We start from the raw sequence: 19,988 nt of genomic DNA on the forward strand, positions 1-19,988 counted from the left end.
TTACAACACAAACAGGACAGCACAGCCACACACACACACCCACTCGCCTCTTAAAAAGAAACACACGCCAACGGTCACACACACTAACACAGAAACAAATTGTACACGCACATGCACACACAATCACGCACGACGGATGCGATTTGATAGATACCATATTCTGTGTGATATTGAACTTCTTCATAAGCAGTTTAATTTCATGCACTATAGTTTACATACCAGTAAAAATCCTCAACGTTAATTTATCCATTTGTAACTCTGAGAGTCCTCCATTTGTTAAATGTTGTAGACTCCCAGAGTTAGGTTAACAGTCAGGAGTGTGTGGGTGTTGTAGCCCACCTTGCATGCCACTCTGTGAGGACAGAGCTTGCCAAAGCCCAGGGGGGGTTGGATCCTCCTGAGCAGCGTGACAACATCCAGGTGCTTTATCCTGCCCCTGGTATCATGAAGAAACAAACAAACACCCGCCGCGGTTTGTGGCCGATGAGAAAAGACCGCACTCAAATCCATCATACAGTTCCAGAGATACAAGCTAACTAGTTAGCAGTGTTTACAATGAAGACGGCAGGCAGGTAAAGGAAACAGAGAAATGGGCGTTTTCCTGCAAAATTTAACACGGGAGCCAATGGAGATCGGGTTTTGATGTCCAGTTTGAACCTTTTGCCAGTGCAAACCGGATGTGCTACTTTTAGAGCAGATCGCAACCAGCGTGATTTTCGATTAAATGAAATAAATCGAATATCTTGGTAATTTCGGGCGTGGCGGCCTGGACCAACAGGAATATCTCGGGAATCTCAGGTTGGGGCAGTAAATGAGTTAAGTACATTTTCTTTAAAAAGGAAGGACTTGTAATCAGTGCACTCACTTAGCTTCGGGGTCGTATTCTGACCAAACCCTTTTAAACTCGTCTAGGTGATGAGGCCCCAAAATCGACCAGTCACGAGTGAGATAGTCAAAGTTGTCCATGATGACGGCGACAAACAGGTTGATGATCTGAGATAAACAAAAAATAAATCTGAATATACCTTTGAAAGAATCATGCTCTTCTACCCTGTAATGAAACAACTTAACAGCTGCATTTGACAAGTGATGATGACACAATGAGGGCACTTTCACACCAGCCCTGCTAAGTCTGGTTGGATCAAACCCTGGAGCGTTTGCCACTTTGGCTTGCAAAGTCCTGCATGTATGCTATACAGTACAGTATGTTGACAGGAAAGCATACCAAGAAAGCACAGAGCATGTAGAAGCTGATGAAGTAGATAATGGCAAAGCTACTGCCACACGTCTTCTCCTCTCCAGGGTTGTAGTCTGACTCGGGGTCACACAGCTTCCCTGGCAGACAGGCCAGCATTATCTCCTGCCACGCCTCGCCTGTAGCACACCTATGATAGGAATAGAACACCACATACAAGCTAGGGTGTCAGGAAATATGTTGAGTATGTTAAAATCTTATGTTCTGTAGAATGTGATGTATTGCTTCTCAAAAACACTATTGAATTCTTATTAAAATAAATAAATAAACAAATAAATATTTCACAAAATGTTGTGTCAAAAAGCCATGATGTTGGATGCTACAGAGACTGTGATGAATACTAATGCACATCCCACTTTTTTACAAAGACAGTTTTCCTATTTATTTATTTCTTTTAGACAATATATTGCCTTGCTTCAGTATCACATATTGTCATAACCCCTGTATTATAATACAGTATTGTATCACCAGTTTCTTGCAAATATACAGTCCCAACACATCATCATGCAACGACATTAAAGGAAACCATAGTGTACAATGGAAGGAACGGCCAGCCATATAAAAATAAAATAAAAAAAAACAACAAGTGTATACAGGTACACACATGCATACGCCTACATGTACATGCTGACAGATACATACTGTACATTATACACACATACTGTACAAACCTGAAGAGCATAAGTACAGCTTGTGGAAAAGTCTGGAAGTTGTTGTTGCGATTAATCTGTGTTCCGTCCACCATTGCTATCTTCCCAAACACCTAAAATATACAAAATATACAACGGTTTATGTATGAACCAACCGACCAACTTGTCACCCCAACTAAAAACCAACCAATTCTTTCAATCAACCAGCACAAATCCTAACAACAAGGTAATTAAAACAACAATCATGCTGCTATTACTCAGAAGGGCACTATGAATTGTCTAAGCGTGTCAGTATTATAACAGACAGAGATCAAAATACAGACAGATCAGACAGGACAACCCTAGTGGTAACAAGGAGAATAGTAATAAAACATTTCATGGGGGGCCCTAATGACAGAGAATAAATGGGAGTTGGTACCTGCATCCCGATGACAGCATAGATGAAGAACAGCATGGCTATGAGGAGAGCAACGTAGGGAAGAGCCTGAGAGGGAAGAACAGTTACTGTGCCATATAGAACATTTCACAGGTTTCATGCCTGTCATTTGGCCCGATTCATCAAGCCGGCATTTACCGGCATTTAGGACAATTACAAAGTTAGGGGTCAGATTCAGCAATGTATTTTTTTTGTCTGGGATTTTGAAGGGATTTTGAAGGTAAGACAGAAATATAAGCCAGATTTAGTCACTTTATTTACACTGTATTTACGACCAGCATACATGGCTCATGATACAACTTTACCACACCTGACAGGTTATCATCCATTATTTGCACCACTTTGAGAGGCGCTCACTGCTTCCCGCTATACACTCATATTACGGTATATCTAACAAACCTGTCTCATTTAAATTTCCCTCAAGCAGTAAGGAGTGACTGTCTCACCTGGAAGGACTTAATGAAGGTCCACAGCAAAGTTCTGATGCCCTCCCCCCTGCTCAGCAGTTTGACCAATCGCATCACTCGGAACAGACGGAAGAAGGTGATGGAGATTCGAGCACTGTCCTCTGTGTTCTGAGGTTTGGACAGATTAGATGATAAAAGGGATGAGACATGGAATGACAGGAGAGAACATGTGTAATGTGCATTGTTCCAGAATATAATGTATTCTATTCATCTGTATTTGTGTATCCATGCATCATTTAAAGGAGATACACCATGAAATTTAACTTTTCCTATTTTAAAACCTTTTTTTGGGGTCCCACTAGCACCTTCTATCCCCACAAAGTCCCATTTCTGACCGTTGTGTCTTTCTCTGGTTTTGAGAAGGCGAAGGTTAAAAGTATCCCACGGGTTCTAGAAACAGGCTATCCAGATTTGCTGCCGATTGTGATGTCATCTGCCGATTGTGACGTCATCATAAAAAATTACAAAAAAAAAGAAAAAAGAAATCTTTTTCAAAAAAAATGTTTTTTCAAAAAAAATATCGTTTCAAAAAAAATATTTTTTCGCAGTTGCGCAGTTGGTGGTACTGCAGCTGAAATGCTCTGAGAGCCATTCAAAAATGAGAGAGGCTCTCTATTCAGGAGTGGTAATTTAGCCTCAAACCTTTTGAAAAACGTTTTTGGGACATAAACAATATGACATAAATACTTTTTAAATGCATGGTGAATCACCTTTAACCTCTTAACTTAACATGCACAACTGACATGAATCAGTTGTAAATCCATACATACAAGCATTCTATATAATGTTTATATTGTACTTTATAATTGTGCTGTAACTGCATTCCTTTTCCTTCATGCAACTATAACAAAGTAAAATGGAACATGTAAACATCAATGGCCTATAGTTATACAACACAACAGACCTACATTACACACATAACCCACACACTGAGCATGCTCCTGTGAGTGACGGAAACGACCAACAGATGAGAATTTATAGTCCAGAAATGGTGGACATAGAGGCTAGTGAACAAAATGTATAAAATGCCATGACAGAGTTTTTATCATACCATTATGAAACAAACAGATGGGACTGGGACAAAAAGGTGTACAACAGTGCATCACAGTACGATTCAAACATTCATACAGTCTTTTCCATACATCTTTCATGCTGTACAACCCAAAAACAAACAAGTTCTCGACAAACAAGTGTCATATCAGAGCAAGGCCTCCGACTGTCATTCACAGCAAAGATGAGACAAAAACAATGAGACAACCTTGGGAAACGTTCAACACTCATCTCGCCCTTTTCATTCAAGCCTCATATTTCATCACAAACAAGCAAGACAGTTTGAATGAAAACATCTTGATATTTTCAACAAGCAAGTGTGCCACGAATATCCATGAGCAACAAAAGGTGAGAGTAGAAAAGAAAGAAAATCGATCTCAATCTCAAGGCCTCGACGTGACTTTGGATGACGGCAATGGGGGGAGGGGCTTCTTCTTACCCCTGGTTCCACTATCGCCTTGACGACGGGAATGGCTGCCGACTTGAAACCGAAAGCCTACGATTAATCTTGAGTTAAAATCACACAAAAAATACCAACCATATCCTAGTGTACGACAATAGCCCTACCATTAACAAAGACAGAATGCTGTTTTTATATAAACTGCCCAGTATGTCATTACCATTATTGATTTGCTCAGCAACCTAAAATGTGAAATCGTATCATTGTTTTTAATTATGATGGAGAAAAAGAAAGCAATCTCTAGAAGCACAATGTACCTACTGTACCACTAAAACATACAAGCATCAGCATGAAGCCCCTCTTGCAAATCAATGACTGTAAAATCTTAGCAGGATGACCACTTCTCACTTCTGTGAGATGCATTTGTTGAAACAATGGTGAAATTCTAGCCTGTAAAATTATTGTGACCAGTGGTGGAACCGGAACCGGAACCGGGAAGCAGAACCGGAACCGGACTCATAAAAATCCTAACGGTACCCATCCCTAAGCACCGCTCACTTCACACACGGTGTGCGATTTTTAGAATCCGCTAGATGCAGAAAACTGTCGGCTGCACACAAAAATAGTTTATCAGTCAGCAGCTATACTTTGGTGTGACTGTGCCCAACAGAGTATTTCTACATTGCAGTATGAGTGTGACAGAAAATGTTACTTAGGGGAAAACATTGATAAACCATACGCAAATGTTTCATAAGTCCACAGAAATAAATGTGCATCAGCTCTGAAAAGTTTAATTGAAAAAAGTATTATCATAAAATGCATGGTCCTTGTCTATCAAACATTCATGCAGCAAATCACCACGGTAGAGCTTGCCTTTGGGCAGTATCAGAAATGTAAGAGCATAGTGTGCATATAAATTACACGCAAAGCATGACTGACAGACACAAAACATCCATGGCTACTTACATTGATCTCAGTGATGGCAATGTCAACCACGCTACCCACAACAATTAAGGCATCAAACGTGTTCCATGCATCAGCAAAATAGTGCTGCAAGCGCCAGCCAAGACACAAGGGACAACATGGAAAAAAGGAAGAGAAAGGAAGAGAATAGAGCGAGGAAGACGTGTGAGAGGGAAGAAGAGGTGGAGAAGAGACAGAGCATGAACAATAGAGAAAAAAGAACATGAAAAAGTTGATCAGAGAGATTGACATTCAAAGCCTTACTGACACCGAGTCTGTTAGAAGAGGCTGAGCTTCTGTATGAAATATGCTCAATTTTGATTCTATGAATATAAATGTAGCTTAACATATCTACTGTACCTCATGTTGATGAGGTTGAAAATAAGTAAATCATAGTTTACGCTCACTGACATACAGTAGTGCCAACAGGCTGGTAGAATGCGACAGCACAGACTTTGGAGCAGTACTTCAAAATAAACAAAAAATGTCCCAAACCTTGACCACTATTTTTCATAGTCAGTATAGGGAGAAAAGAAGCCAAATAGCGTTATTAGGTTTGCTCCTATAATTAGACCGAGCAGCGAATGTCCAATAGAATCAAAAGAATGGCCTGGAGACCAGACGTTGCACCCAAAGCCAACCTTGAAATGATACCATGCCACTAGGAAAGGAAAGGACCAAAGCACAAAGTAAGGAAGTTAGGATGGGAGGGAAGGAAGAAAGGAGGGTGGGTAGCATCAGTTGGAGGAGGGGAGGGGCATGCAGCATGTCTACCTGGCTTAGGATGATGTCGACCACACTGCCGATCACCACCAGGGCATCAAAGACATTCCAGGGGTCCCCAACATAGCCCTGCTCACAGTGGTAAGGTACACACAGCCAGCAGGAAGGGTGTGAGGTGAGGGGTAAGAAGGTAAGTACACCAGTAAAAAGGGGAATGGTAGTATATGGGGAGCGTGAAGAGGATAGTGAGTGTGAGGGTACCGTTAAAAGGAAAAGGTGCATGCTGTCTGTCACAGAAAAGTAATATTGTTTGGGATAAAACATAAAAAAAAGGGAGATACTTTGCTATGGTGAAAGAGAAGGGACTGGGTGGAACATTAGACCGGAACATTAGACCAGTGCGTCTAAACTAGTGGGTCAGTCAGCGGCCAAAAATGTATTTTCAGAACGCGTCATGGATCTGAAGGCCGCATTTAGGTCCCAGCGCGAAACCAGTTTAGAAGCACTGGTTTACCGATTGAAGTGAAGGTAGCGAATCAGAGAGGCCTACCCTGGGTTTGAAGGCAATGAGTTTCAGGAACATCTCCACAGTGAAGACACCAGTGAAGACCATGTTGAGGATGTCCATGGCATAGTTAAACAGCTGAGACTGACCGTAGTGCTAGAGAGAGAGAGAGAGAGAGAGAGAGAGTGAGAGAGAGAGGATAAGCGATGCGAAGAGGATGAGGTTTGAGGGGCAGAGAAGGGAAAGGGACGGGGTGAAGGAAAGAGAGAGATAGGGAGAAGAGAACAGAGGTTGAGGAACAGATGAAGAGGGAGAAAGAATACTAAATATATATTTTGTTACAGTAGCATCATGTTTCATGTGACAGAATGGAGGGTTCTTGTGCACTCGGGTGGCGCAGTGGTAAAAGTCCCTGCCCACCACCACGGAGGTTGTGGGTTCGAATCTACCGTGGTGCAACTGGCTTTGTCGGGCGTCTGCGTGAACACAAGTGGCCCACAAGTGGCCAGTGTTCGGGGCAAGGAAGCCAGGTGGGGAGGCAGAGTGAAATTTGTCATGTGACTCCTATGGGCTGGGGTGGCACCTGTCAGCGGGCAGTGTTGGGCGGGAGGAGTAGGATGAAGTCTCTACGTCCTCCTGGTCGGGGCTCTTCACTGGCAGGTGAGTCAGTAGGATACAACAACAGTGACAAGTTCGACAACACAGAAATGTGCGTGGGGAGGAATCAATTGTCATAACAACTACATTTGGGGAGAAAAAGGGGTTCTTACCTGTATGGCCAGACAGAGGGTGTTGAGGATGATGAGTACAAACATGACGTACTCAAAGCCTGTGGAGTTGACCACATACCAGAACTTGTACTGGTAGGGGTTCTTGGGGATGTAACGACGCAGTGGACGGGCCTTCAAAGCATACTCTACACACTGACGCTACAGAGGGGAGGAATAATCCACATTAAAAAAACAACTAGGCTTTACCAAAGAGCTGCACAACATCTGTACAACATGTGTGCACATACAATTCTTTTTTGTGCATTATTTAATCTATTAATAATCTATTATTTTAATATTGGTGATTTCTAAATTATTACAATATTTAAATATTCATTTTAACTCATACAGTGCCCCGGGCCACAAGTGGCCGCTAGAGTGCCAGAAATATCTGTATAGGCCTTCGCTCTAGCTACCGTAGAAGAAGACAGTACTGCCTTGTGTTTTCACTGCAGCCGCTGCTATGGGGGACTAGAGGAGGAAGTCAGCTAACACTTAGCCATTCACTGTTTTATTTTTTAGAAGCCCGATCTAAAGCTATTTTAGTCGCAAAGAAAACGTTCTGGTTGGTCACAAATCAGAAATCAGAGAAAACCCTCTCTAAAGATGTGACTTACTATTGGAGTGGGCGGCCCGATGCGGCCGCGTTGCGCGATTACGGCCCGTGGATGGCCGAGTGGGGCCCGGGCCATGGATGGAAATTTAGACCGGGGCTTCGTTGAGGCCTCCGATTAATTAATTAATTTTATTAAATATCCCGGACTAGTCCGGGATAGGCACCCTGGAATACGTCGCGCCGCCGAGAGTATAGATTGAGTTTTTTTGGGGGGGCTCTAAACTTTATTTTAAACCATTTTCAATGGAATAAATCGTCGGACCATCTAGCGTCTCTCGTTGGTAAGCGCTGGACGAGCCAGGACCACCCACGTTGGTCCAAGCAGCTCAGGGTAAGTAAAATAGCAAATCAAATATTGTATTGGATTGAAATAAAGCCGAACTTGTTCGGGATAGGCACGATTAGGGTTAAAACATAACTATTTAATGCATATTATTGAAATGTGTTCATTTCACCCTGATAGTGAAAGAAAATGACCCAAATATAACTGTTAATTTGAATCCATTTTTACCCTCTCACAGTTCACTCTCCATCCCAGCCCTTTCTACCTGGTTCTTGTCCAGCTCACAGTTCTTGTACTCCTTCTCGCCTTGCTCCTGAAAGGTGACGATGACGAAACCTACAAAGATGTTCATCATGAAGAAGGCGATGATGATGATGTAGATGATGAAGAAAATGGAGATCTCCACGCGGTAGTTGTAGATGGGACCCATGTCCTCCCTGTTGGAGTCGATGGCCTTGTACAGCAGACTGTAGATGGATAGAGACACAGACACAGATCACAAAGGACAAGGAGACAATCTTTTATCTATGCCATAGAGATCTAACTTTTGTTTACTCAAGTGAAAGAGACACAGGTACTTACGAAGGCCATCCTTCAAAGGTGGACACAGTGAACAGAGCCATCATGGCCATGAGGACATTGTCAAAGTTAAAGTCACTGTTGAACCAGAGCCTTTCTTTGACCATGGGCATAGCTGTGTCGCCATTGCTGTACAGGATGTAGGTGCCTCTGCAAGGTAAGGGCATGTAGTCATTACACAACAACCATACTCTGAACTGGTATCAGCAAATCACGGTATAGGCCCACTTGAATTTCAATCTTTTCCAAAGCATACTATATACTGTATGTTAGCATTTCACCGAAGCAACTAGATACTGTACTTGCTTAAGATACAGCGGTTTCCCCTTTCAGGTACATCATTTACATTTACACAATTGCAACTTATTGTTATTAACATAACGCGCTGAAGCACGTAGGGCAATTACAGTAGTGTAGTTCTCTTGCACAGCTCATGTTGGGTAAACAGACCAAAGTGTGTCAAGCACCCGGACAGTGGGGAACTACTTGAGGCGTATGCACCGGGCATTTTCTTATACTTCATCCAGATTTTTTAATAACTGTGATTAACCCAGACATGGTTCTTGAAGTATTACTCACTTGCATTCCATTGGGCTGGATTTGGCCTCATCTGTGCAGCGATAAAATTTCCCCTGTGAAAGAAAGAGCTACACTCAAATATATAAAATTATATTATGATATTGAGCTAATAGTTGTTTAAGTGTATCTCTCCAATCTTTCCCTTCTTTGGTATCAGCCTCTCTCTTTAGTAAAGAGTCTTTACGCTGCCTTGAGGATTTTCAAACTTTATAAGAAACATCAATGTGGGCAAGTCAAAATCTCAAGGCACACATGTAACAAACACTGTCCCACATTATACTCTTCCAGCAAGCCCTCACCCCACCACCTCCACCTGTACATTACCTTAAAGAGCTGCACTCCGATGCAGGCGAACATGAACTGTAGCAGCGTGGTGACAATCATAATGTTGCCAATAGTTCTGATGGCCACAAACACACACTGGACCACGTGCTGAAAATACAATCAATCAATCAAACTTTATTGTCACGTCACACAGTTAGTGGGAAAGGATGCTATAAAGGAGAGGATGTGATAATGCACAATGGTGGTACGCTAAACAACACATGCGCACACACACGTCATTAAATCAAAGTATTGGTTGCTACTCTTATTTTCTTAGCACATAAAAAAAGATCATGTAAGTATTTCAATGTCTTAAGGCGTTTCACTCGACACCAATGCAAGTCAAACCCCTCAGGTTTCATCCTGCACTTACCTTGAGTCCCTTGGCTCTATTGATGGCCCTGAGCGGACGAAGCACTCGCAGAACACGCAGGATCTTCACCACTGAGATAGCAGAAGATCTGCAGAGAGGTCAGCAGTCAAACACTATGCTTCGTCTGATTCCCATGCACTTCACAGTGATGATGATGACGATGATGATGAAAGTGTATAAGCATAACCCTAACAGTGATTTAATGCCACTACACTTTAGAATTCTACTAATAAATCATTCTCATATTGTTGCTGCCAGGCAGAAGAAACCTTGCGTCTCCATATTCCATCTTTTTATGTTATCTTTTTCAACTCTATTGGTCATCACGCAGTATGGCAATGTCATGCAAATATTTTCCGCGTTAATATGTCCATTATATGGACAGGTTGATAGTGATTCGGTCTGTCTGTGGGTTTTACGGTATACATATTTTACCAATGTGTATTAACAAGAGCTTGTAACTAAATAAGAACTCCATTGGATCCATTGGAAGGTTAATGCTTCCCTGCACAGGTTCATGCTTACACTACTTACTCTGATGTCGCACTTCTACAGTAAGTCACTCTGGAAAAGTTTGTCTGCTAATTGCTCAAATTGTAATTCTAATAGTATTTCCTGAAAGGTGATGGATTTGTCATAGGCCCGCAAGGTTTCTGCTCGACAGTGACAACGTGCAATGACTGACTCACTGATTAATTGACAGATACATACTGAATGCCAAAGGAGACTAGAGACACTCCAACAACCAGCAGATCTAAGAGGTTGAAGTAGTTTCTGCAGAACGCCCCTTTATGGAGGAATGCCCCAAACGCTGTCATCTGAGCAGAGGGCAGAGGACAAAGGACATCACGGACACGAATAAATAAATAAAATACATTAGCAGTAATGTAAAAAGTAAATAAAATGTTATCAATATTAGATTTTGAAAGTGATGCCAACGGCATTATAAATGTATGAAGAATACATGCCACTGTGGAATACCACTAATTCCATCTCAAATCCATCGGACATCAGACAAACATTAGATTTCAAACATTGCATACAGTGGTGTGTTCTCCGTGATACGCTATATATGATTGCAATACGTCTGCAATTTGTAAACATATACTTTTCTATAGAAAATAAACTTGAAAAGAATGCAATGAATACCAGACGTATGTATAAAGCACTCATAGACACCTTGACAAACTCCAGCTGAATAATGCAGTACTGCTACAGTCCACACAGTCCGACACATGCAGTGTACTGTGCGTATCCACGCGTGCATGCTTACAAGCAATATATAGACAATAATAGATGGGAAGAAAATGTTCAGACAACAGGACACATTATCCCGGATCTATTCCACAATTTTCTTGCACCGATTAAGCTGGGAAACCCTATTATAAACACTTTCCATGAATCCATGTCTATAATCTCCAGCTGATCAAAGCTTAGGCATAAGCCTTAAAACATGCGATGCGTTTGTTCAGATGGGCAGTCCAGTATATGACTGTGCAATGAGTGAAGGACAGAGAGAAGGGAGATGGATATACAGTACAGTACAGAAATAAAACCGATTCTTGCTTTTTGAAGGTGCTGGCTCCAGTTTCAATGAGTACATTCCACCAAGGTGCACACATCAAACACAGAGTTGTGCATTCAGGGTGTGATCTTGCAGCTCACACAGGGGATAGAAAAACAAAGAGGAGTGGGGAAAAAGGTCTTCTTTCCATAGTCCAGGAAATATGAAAAAGGGGTTGCAATGTTGTGTCCATGTTAGTGAAGATTCTTTAAGTATTTTGCTGTTGCTACATATAGAAAGATGTCAATGTTGTTATTGACTGTAATCTTTATTTGTATAATAATAATAGCTATTATTTATTATTATTAATAATACATGTATTATTACGCATTTATTGCGACCGTCAGGGAGCAGTTTACTATGAAAACCTCCACCGGCCGTCCGTCCGTCCGTCCGTCCGTCTGTCCGTCCGTCCGTCCGTCACACGTCACACCTTTGTTTGTGTACGGTGTGATGTCATATATCTTCAGTATGACATCACACCACATGTGTACACAAACCTTTGTGTACGTTGCTGTGGCAACAGTCTGTTGTTGCTGGTCTGTTAGTGTACGTTAGCAACCACCTTAGCAACCATGGTTTTACCCTAGCAACCAACTGTTTACCCTAGCAACCAACTGTTTACCATAGCAACCATGTTTTTTTACCCTAGCAACCAACTGGGCATAAAAGGGATTCTGTTAGGGATCTCCATATATGGGCATAAAAGGGATTCTGTTAGGGATCTCCATATATGGGCATAAAAGGGATTCTGTTAGGGATCTCCATATATGGGCATAAAAGGGATTCTGTTAGCTGTTAGTGATCTCCATATATGGGCATAAAAGGGATGCTGTTAGGGATCTCCATATATGGGCATAAAAGGGATTCTGTTAGGGATCTCCATATATGGGCATGAAAGGGATTATGTTAGGGATCTCCATATATGGGCATAAAAGGGATTGTATCCCAGATGATGCCCTGTACTTGGGATTTGTTGATGTAAATGTTCACATAGAGTGTAATAATTGGTAAAACAAACTTTTGGCCTATTTGTGGAGATAAGCGACCAACGGTCGCTTATCTCCCGATTAGGGAGTCTTACTGGTTATTATTATTATATGATTATTTTTGGGACATTTTGATTGGGACAGCAGAATCACCTGCCAAATGTACAGTTTTATGTGTCCTGAAGAACCACACAAAACCAGGAGGAGACGGGCAGAGAAAACGGTTAGGTTCCGTACGGAACCCTTGTTCATTTAATACCGGAGGGATGACCCCCCTATGGGACAACGCCGTCTCGCGTTGCAACAGAGTAAACTCATGCACTCCCGTACGACGATTCGTCGGTAGGGCTGTCACTCAAATCGGGGGCACCGCCCCGAGTGTATAAAAGCCAGCCCATGTAACATGGCGTCCTCTAAAACCGCTTCTCTGATCGCGACATACGAACAGAGGGGCCTAAGCCGGGGGGTCATCCCTCCGGTATTAAATGAACAAGGGTTCCGTACGGAACCTAACCGTTCATTATCATACCTTCAGGATGACCCCCCTATGGGACACATAAACTCCCCGAGAAGCCATAAACCGACACTCTATCTCCAACCCACCCCCCAGCAGCGAGGGGACACCGTCCGCAACGGACGTGACCCCTCTCCACCGGGAGGTCCCAGACCCACCGGGCCTGGGTGTCAGAGAGAGAGAAAGAGAGAGACCCTGACAGACCGAAATCTGCCTTATTCACTAATAACAGACAAAAGGTCTGCCTTATAAGAACACAGTAAATATAAGGGAATCCAGGGTCCCCCAATACCCCCATGGCAGCGGCATGCTGAACCCAGGGGAGGAAGAAAAAACCACCCCTTCACACCGTAGAAGGGGCAGCCGCACCTAGCACTGAATGCGCCAACGCAGATGGCGCCACCTCCAGGTGGTAGTAAGCCGCAAAGGTAGAAGGCGAAGACCAATTCGCCGCCGTACAAATCTCCATAATGGAGACACCTTTGGTCAAAGCCCAAGAGGTCGACACACCCCTAGTGCTATGGGCCTTGAGTGCCTCCGGCACTACCGAACCCGCACTAGTATAAGCCAACCTGATAGCGTCCACAATCCACCTAGACAAGGTGGGTTTGGACACCGCTTTTCGTTGACGGGCGTTGCCCATAACCACGAAAAGCTGGGACGTAGACCTGCAGCCCGCAGTCCTGTCACAGTAGGCCTTCAAGGCCCTAACCGGACAAAGACAGTGGAGACGTCTGTCCTCCTCCGAGGCAAACGGAGGAGGGTGAAAAGCCGTTAAGACAACCGGCTCCTTAGGAACCACCTGGTTCTTGGGAATAAACTGCAAATGCGGTTTAAGAAGAACCTTAGAATCCTCATTAAGGAACCTCATACATTCAGGACTCACCGAGAGAGCCTGAAGGTCGCTCACCCTTTTTGCCGTAGACAAGGCAAGCAAAAGAGCAGTCTTGAGACTTAAATGTGACAAAGAAACCTTCTCCAGAGGTTCAAATGGAGCCCGACACAGGCCCTCCAAAACCACCTGCAGGTCCCACGCAGGGAACAAAGATCTAGTCACAGGTCTTAAACGGTCCACACCGTGCATGAACTTAATGACCTCAGGGACTTTAGACGGGCCTTTGCCAGACACCCCCAGGTGACAGGCATCAATAGCCGCCAAATAACCCCTTAATGTCGAGAACGCCAGACCACGGTCCAAGCGGTCTTGTAAGAACTCAGTAATGTCTTGAACAGACGCTACATGAGCTACCAAAGGTGGGTTCCGAAGTCCACACCAGTCCTCAAATGCATTCCATTTCCCCTCATAAGACGCCCTCGTAGAGGGCGCCTTAGCACTCTGAATCGTAGCCACCACTGCTGGAGAAAACCCAGCAGCTAGCAGATTCTCCCTCTCACGGGCCAAACCCAAAGATTTAGACCTTGGGGGTCGGGATGGAAGATCTCGTCCCCTGCCTGGCGGAGCAGATCCCTGAGCTGAGGGAGCTGCCACGCTGGTTTGTAGAGGAGCGGGGTGATCAAGGACCTCCATGTTCCCCTGAACGGTGCTATCAGAAGCACCTCCAGGCCGAACCTCCTGACCCTCTCCAACGTGGGAAGAATCAATTCCAGAGGTGGAAACGCATAAAGCAGGCCCTTCGGCCAAACGTTCGCGAACGCGTCCACTCCCAAAGGGGAGGGCCCCTTCACTGCAAAGTAAAGAGGGCACTTCGCGTTCTCCTGGGACGCAAACAGGTCGACCATCGGTTGACCGAACCTGCCGAAGATCTGTCTCACCACCGACGGGTGCAGGGACCAGTCTTCGTAACGAGGCTCCCTCCTGGATAACAGATCGGCGCCGCCGTTCTGGAGACCTGGGACGTGGGAAGCCCTGATGGACCTCAGGCGCCGCTCGCACCAGAGAGTCATCCTGCGAGCCAGCTGGTCTAGTGGACGCGATGACAGACCGCCTTGTTTGTTGATATAATACAAGGCCGTCGTGTTGTCCGTTCTGACCAGGACATGGCAACCCAGAATCAGGGGCTCGAACTTCTTGAGCGCCAAGAAGACCGCCATTAATTCCAAGAAATTGATATGATGCTTGAGCATCGCCGGGGTCCAAAGACCCCGCGCCGAGCGACCCTCGTGGACGGCTCCCCATCCTAAACGACTGGCGTCGGTCGTGACCACCTTGTGTGACACCACCCCGCCCATCGTAACCCCGCTCGTCAGGAACGCTATGTCCCGCCACGGGACCAGCGTGTCCATGCAGGTCTGGGAGACCACCACCTTCTTGTACGCTTGACGAGAAGGAATCCTGAGAGAAAGCGCCCAACGCTGAAAAGGTCTCATATGAAACCTGCCTAAACGTAGAAGTTGAACAGCTGATGCCATCAGACCTGATAACTTCATACACTCCCTGTATAGGACCACCTGGTCCAACTGGAAGGAGTTCAGGCACGCCAAAAACCTGTCCACCCTCTCCTGAGAGAGACGGGCGGACAGATCGGTCGAGTCCAACAAAATCCCTATAAAGGAAATTTGTTGGGCCGGAATCAACATACTTTTTTCGAAATTGATGTTGAAGCCCAGCGCCGTCAGATGAGCTAACACTGTCTGGGTGTGGAGCGACGCCTCCAGGCTGGACCCCGACGAAATTAACCAATCGTCGATGTAGTTTGCGAGTCTGATTCCCCGCTGCCTCAGTGGAGCAATGGCCGCTTCGGTCACTTTCACAAAAACCCGAGGGCTCAGAGACAGACCGAATGGGAGCACTGTGTATTCGTACAGGCGACCCTCGAAAGCGAACCGCAGGAACTTCCTGTGAGGAGGATAAATCTGAATGTGCTGATAAGCATCCCTCAGGTCCACAGAGCAGTGGAAATCCTCCTGTCTCATTGAATTCAACAGGGCCTGTGACGTCAGCATTTTGAATTTGAACTTTTTTAGGTGAACGTTCAGACACCTCAAGTCCAGAATAGGACGCAGGCCGCCCCCTTTCTTTTGAACCAGGAAATAACGGCTCCAAAAGCCCAAACGGCTCTGGTCCCGTGAGAGCTCCACTATCGCGCCCTTGCGCAATAACGAGCTTATTTCCTCCCTCAGAGCATCTGCTTTCAAGCCGCGGGCTCGAGTGTAAACTACTCTGCTGGATAGCGGGGGTTGGTCCGCGAATTGCAGTCTGTAGCCCCTTGTCACCGTACGTAGCACCCAGTGATTTGGATTGCATAGTCTCCATTGTTCCAAACAGCGTGCCAACGTGTTTTGGAACGGGGGAGAAACCCGTCGGTTGTGCGGGGGAGAAGACACGTCGGGGATTAGCGCATCCGTATCCGGGAAGCGCACTTCCGTATCCGGTGACGGCCGCGCCGACGGGCGTGACGTCAACACGTTGATCGGTGGGTGAACAGGAAGAACAGAACGTGCAGCCTGTGAGGCATGGCTCGTTACAAAACATACACTTTTCCCGGTGCGGGGAAAAAGATCTACGCTCACTCCCTGTTCTGAGGCCTTTATTAGTTTCCTGCGCGGAAAACGAGGCCGACTCAAACCCAAACTCACCGTGCCCGACGCTGTCTCCTTCACGTTGGTTGACATAAAACTCCTGTCCTGAACTAAACCTGGCACGGTAGTGCCGCTCAGTGGAGACAGAGAGATATTGCACAGAGGAGAAACCTGACCACTGTAATTGACCGTTAACATTGGTGGGAACCTTTTGCATGTCAGAAACACTTCTTGATTGTAACCTGTCTGCCAGACTGGAAAATCTACTGTATTGTGAGTGACTAGAGAACCCTGCATGGGTGTCATTACACTGACTGGCTGCATGCAAAATGGCGTCGTCTGTGCTAGTGTAAGAGGAGGAGGAAGGAACACACATTGTTTCTTCACACAATTCTTTATTCCACACATTGGACACAAAAGCGGCAACATATTCACTTTCCCTGCTTGGGTTAAAGGATTTAAACAAGTGCGCTTGGGGGGAGGGGGGCTCTGTGCAGTCAGAGACCCCTGAAACAGTCCAATGTCATTTGCGCTTCCCCTTCCCACGGGCCCTGAAGGAGGAGGAAGGAGGGGCCCTGGTGTCCTTGTGGGGAGGGCGGCTGTCCTCCCGGTTGGGCACTACCACCTTACTGCGGGGTTTAGACCCGCCTGAGTAGGAGGGGGTTCTGGGAGGGGGGGGGTTGTAGGTCTTGGCCCTGGCTGAGGTAGAACGGCCTCTGTCAGGCTGGCGGCCGCGGGAGGCACGCCCACGGTCCTCCTTTTCCTGTTTGGGCTCCGTTGTGGCCTCTAGGATTTCCCGGGTGGTCTTCCTAGACTCCACTGTACCCTTGAGGAGCTCCAACCCGCCACCCATGAGGGTGGTGGGGTGCCCAGGCAAGGCCTGCATGACCTTGTTGGTTTCACCCTCGGCGGAGCCAACTAGCTCCACTTTATCGAGCCACCTAGCTCGCTCTGACTGGATGGCGTAGTCCATCCCGTGACCCATCCATTTGATGGCGTGGACGTTCACGTCAATCATCATCTTAAAGGTCTTTTGCAGCTCCGCAGCTGTCTCAGCGGGCACCCCGTCGAGGCCTTCGACGAGGAGCTTGGCGGAAGTGAGGAGCATCTGGTTCGCATTCAGGTCGCGTGCGGCGAGTGCAGCGCACCTGTATGAATTCCTAGTTTTGGCAGAGTGGGCTTCGTCCTCCGAGATGGCAAATCCCGGGGGCTTTTTAACAGTGCCCAGGTTGAAAGGGGGTCTGCCGTTGGGCCCACTCTTGCGGAGATCAGGCTTGATGCTGCCCATGAATGATTGGGCCAGCAGGCCATCCATGTTGGGGCATAAAGGGATGCCAATCTTCTCTGCATCGACACAGTCGATCAGAAAGTCCAACTTTTTAGGATCCTTGTGGTCGGTCCATGTTGAGTGGAGGGCACTCTGGAAGCCCGGAACCACAGGTAGTTTGGACATGCGTGGGGGGGGGGCGGGAGTGGGGTCCTGGCCAAGGACCCTAATCTCCCCCTCCTGCCCGACAGGATTGGCAGCGATGGGCACCTCGATGGCACATCTCACAGCAGCACGCTCAAAGATAGTCAGCTCATCAAAGTTGAAAGATTCACCACTAGGGGCCGCCCCACTCTCACCCTCCGCCGGCATGGTGGAGGGAAGGGAGGCGTTTACAGCGGGGGAGGGGGTTGTGCCCTCGGCTTGAGGGCTCACCATAACCGTATCCTCCGTCTGGCTGGAAGGTTGTTGGAAGGAGGAGAGATCCTCACCTTCTTCCTGGTCATCCTCCTCGTCGAATTCCTCGCCGCTCATCCTCTGTTCCTCAAGCGAGTCGCCATCGTGGGCTTCGCCGTCGCTTGCGTGGTAAGAACGCTCGGAATTCGCCCGCCCGGAGGAAGCTGTGGCCTCCGCCGAGTGGAGGAGAGGAGAACCGCCCTGTTGAAGGTCATCGAAGGACAGGGATCTAGCCACCAAAGAGCCAGCCACTCCCGGCATGGGAGCAGCTGTGGTGGGAAAACAGGCTCTCTTACGTGGAACGGCGGCAGCCGAACCCGTGGGCGAGAGAGTGGGAACCGGGGCCTGGTTACCTGGAGCAGTGGCAGAGGGGCGAGCACCAGGACCGTTGGTGTCGCCGCCAGGCGGAACGGCTGCAGGCTGCACCCCGGTCCGGGGAACAGCGTGGGGGCGTCCAGTGCCGCTAGGCCCCGGAGCAGGAGGATCTGGTTGGGCGCCGCCGGATAGCGCCGAGAAGGAACCAGCGCTAGCCGAAGCCAGGTCGAAGCGGCCTCTCAGCGTGGCCGCGTCGTAGGTCAGGCAGGCCGGACAAGAGACACCCGGGGCCCGGGACGGCGGAGCCAGGGCACCGATAGCGTGCGCCACACCCAAGCAGGCAATACAGAAGGGGTGACGGTCGTCGCCTGCGATAATGTTGTTACATTCACGGACCCCACAGGACTTGGGAACGCTAGCTAGCAGCTTGCTAAGAGAAGGGCGTTCGTTAGCAGACATCGTGGTGGAGAGCTAAGAGGCTAACAGCTAGCGCTACAAACAACTCACGGACGATGAAGGCCTGAGGGATCGGTGGAGCGAAGAACTTTCGAAGAAAGGTACGTAAACCCCGTCGAACTGGAACTGGAAACAAACTGTGAAGTTAGACGTACGGGAAACTTTCCGATAATACCCGTGGGCGTCTTCCTAGACGCCGCCGAAGGCTGTAGATTGTAGAATTTTAACCGGAATGGCTGAGTTCGTTCTGTCGCGATGAGAGAAGCAAAAAGAGGACGCCATGTTACATGGGCTGGCTTTTATACACTCGGGGCGGTGCCCCCGATTTGAGTGACAGCCCTACCGACGAATCGTCGTACGGGAGTGCATGAGTTTACTCTGTTGCAACGCGAGACGGCGTTGTCCCATAGGGGGGTCATCCTGAAGGTATGATAATGAACAATGTACAGTACGTCCCCAAGTTGGTGACAGGCATCATGATAACAAGACAGACAGGCGGCTATTTCAACAAAAAGCAATAATGACAAAACCCCCCGACAAAAAAACAGCAAAAATGATGGGAGGGAGGCCGAGTGCAGCAAGCTTGGAAGTGGCGGGTCGTTGCCGCAGTAGAAACGTGACAGTTTCACTTATTTGTTTACCTTAACGAGGATCTCAAATGTAAACATACTAGTGAAGACATAGTCTGCATAGCCTAGGATCTGGGGAGGTAATCAGAATGAAACAAGTGTACAAAGGGTTACTAGAGGACTAGATAGCACGACATAACACACAGTGGTCATTTACCTTCAACAGGATCTCAACAGTAAAGATTGCGGTGAATGCATAGTCAAAATAACCAAGAATCTGCAAGAGGCAATGCACAAGTTCAAGTCATCAGACAATCACAGCAACATTTAGTTTGTCTTATCAATTTGTTTTGCTTTTGGCAATAGTAGTAATAAAACCCTGATGAACCCATGACCATAACTACC

The 19,988-nt window shown here is 46.6% G+C and overlaps 1 protein-coding gene across 1 annotated transcript in view; it reads right to left on the reverse strand.

The window, feature by feature from the left end:
* Positions 1 to 19,988, reverse strand: part of cacna1db (calcium channel, voltage-dependent, L type, alpha 1D subunit, b) — a gene marked incomplete at its 3' end in the record, with an annotated part of 67,229 nt that overhangs the window by 12,224 nt on the left and 35,017 nt on the right. Inside the window, exons 19-36 of the mRNA XM_080732637.1 lie at positions 19,801 to 19,860; positions 10,685 to 10,791; positions 9,974 to 10,061; positions 9,601 to 9,708; positions 9,277 to 9,329; positions 8,701 to 8,847; positions 8,384 to 8,585; positions 7,220 to 7,378; positions 6,495 to 6,605; positions 5,996 to 6,073; positions 5,225 to 5,308; positions 4,298 to 4,339; positions 2,788 to 2,916; positions 2,324 to 2,389; positions 1,927 to 2,018; positions 1,226 to 1,385; positions 866 to 993; positions 340 to 436 (exon numbers count right to left, since the gene is read on the reverse strand). Coding sequence (XP_080588763.1) covers positions 340 to 436; positions 866 to 993; positions 1,226 to 1,385; positions 1,927 to 2,018; positions 2,324 to 2,389; positions 2,788 to 2,916; positions 4,298 to 4,339; positions 5,225 to 5,308; positions 5,996 to 6,073; positions 6,495 to 6,605; positions 7,220 to 7,378; positions 8,384 to 8,585; positions 8,701 to 8,847; positions 9,277 to 9,329; positions 9,601 to 9,708; positions 9,974 to 10,061; positions 10,685 to 10,791; positions 19,801 to 19,860 — 1,911 coding nt within the window. The remainder of the gene's footprint in view (positions 1 to 339; positions 437 to 865; positions 994 to 1,225; positions 1,386 to 1,926; positions 2,019 to 2,323; positions 2,390 to 2,787; positions 2,917 to 4,297; positions 4,340 to 5,224; positions 5,309 to 5,995; positions 6,074 to 6,494; positions 6,606 to 7,219; positions 7,379 to 8,383; positions 8,586 to 8,700; positions 8,848 to 9,276; positions 9,330 to 9,600; positions 9,709 to 9,973; positions 10,062 to 10,684; positions 10,792 to 19,800; positions 19,861 to 19,988) is intronic.

This window comes from Nannobrachium achirus (assembly GCF_963921795.1).
Source record: "Nannobrachium achirus genome assembly, chromosome: 9".
Classification (NCBI taxonomy): domain Eukaryota; kingdom Metazoa; phylum Chordata; class Actinopteri; order Myctophiformes; family Myctophidae; genus Nannobrachium; species Nannobrachium achirus.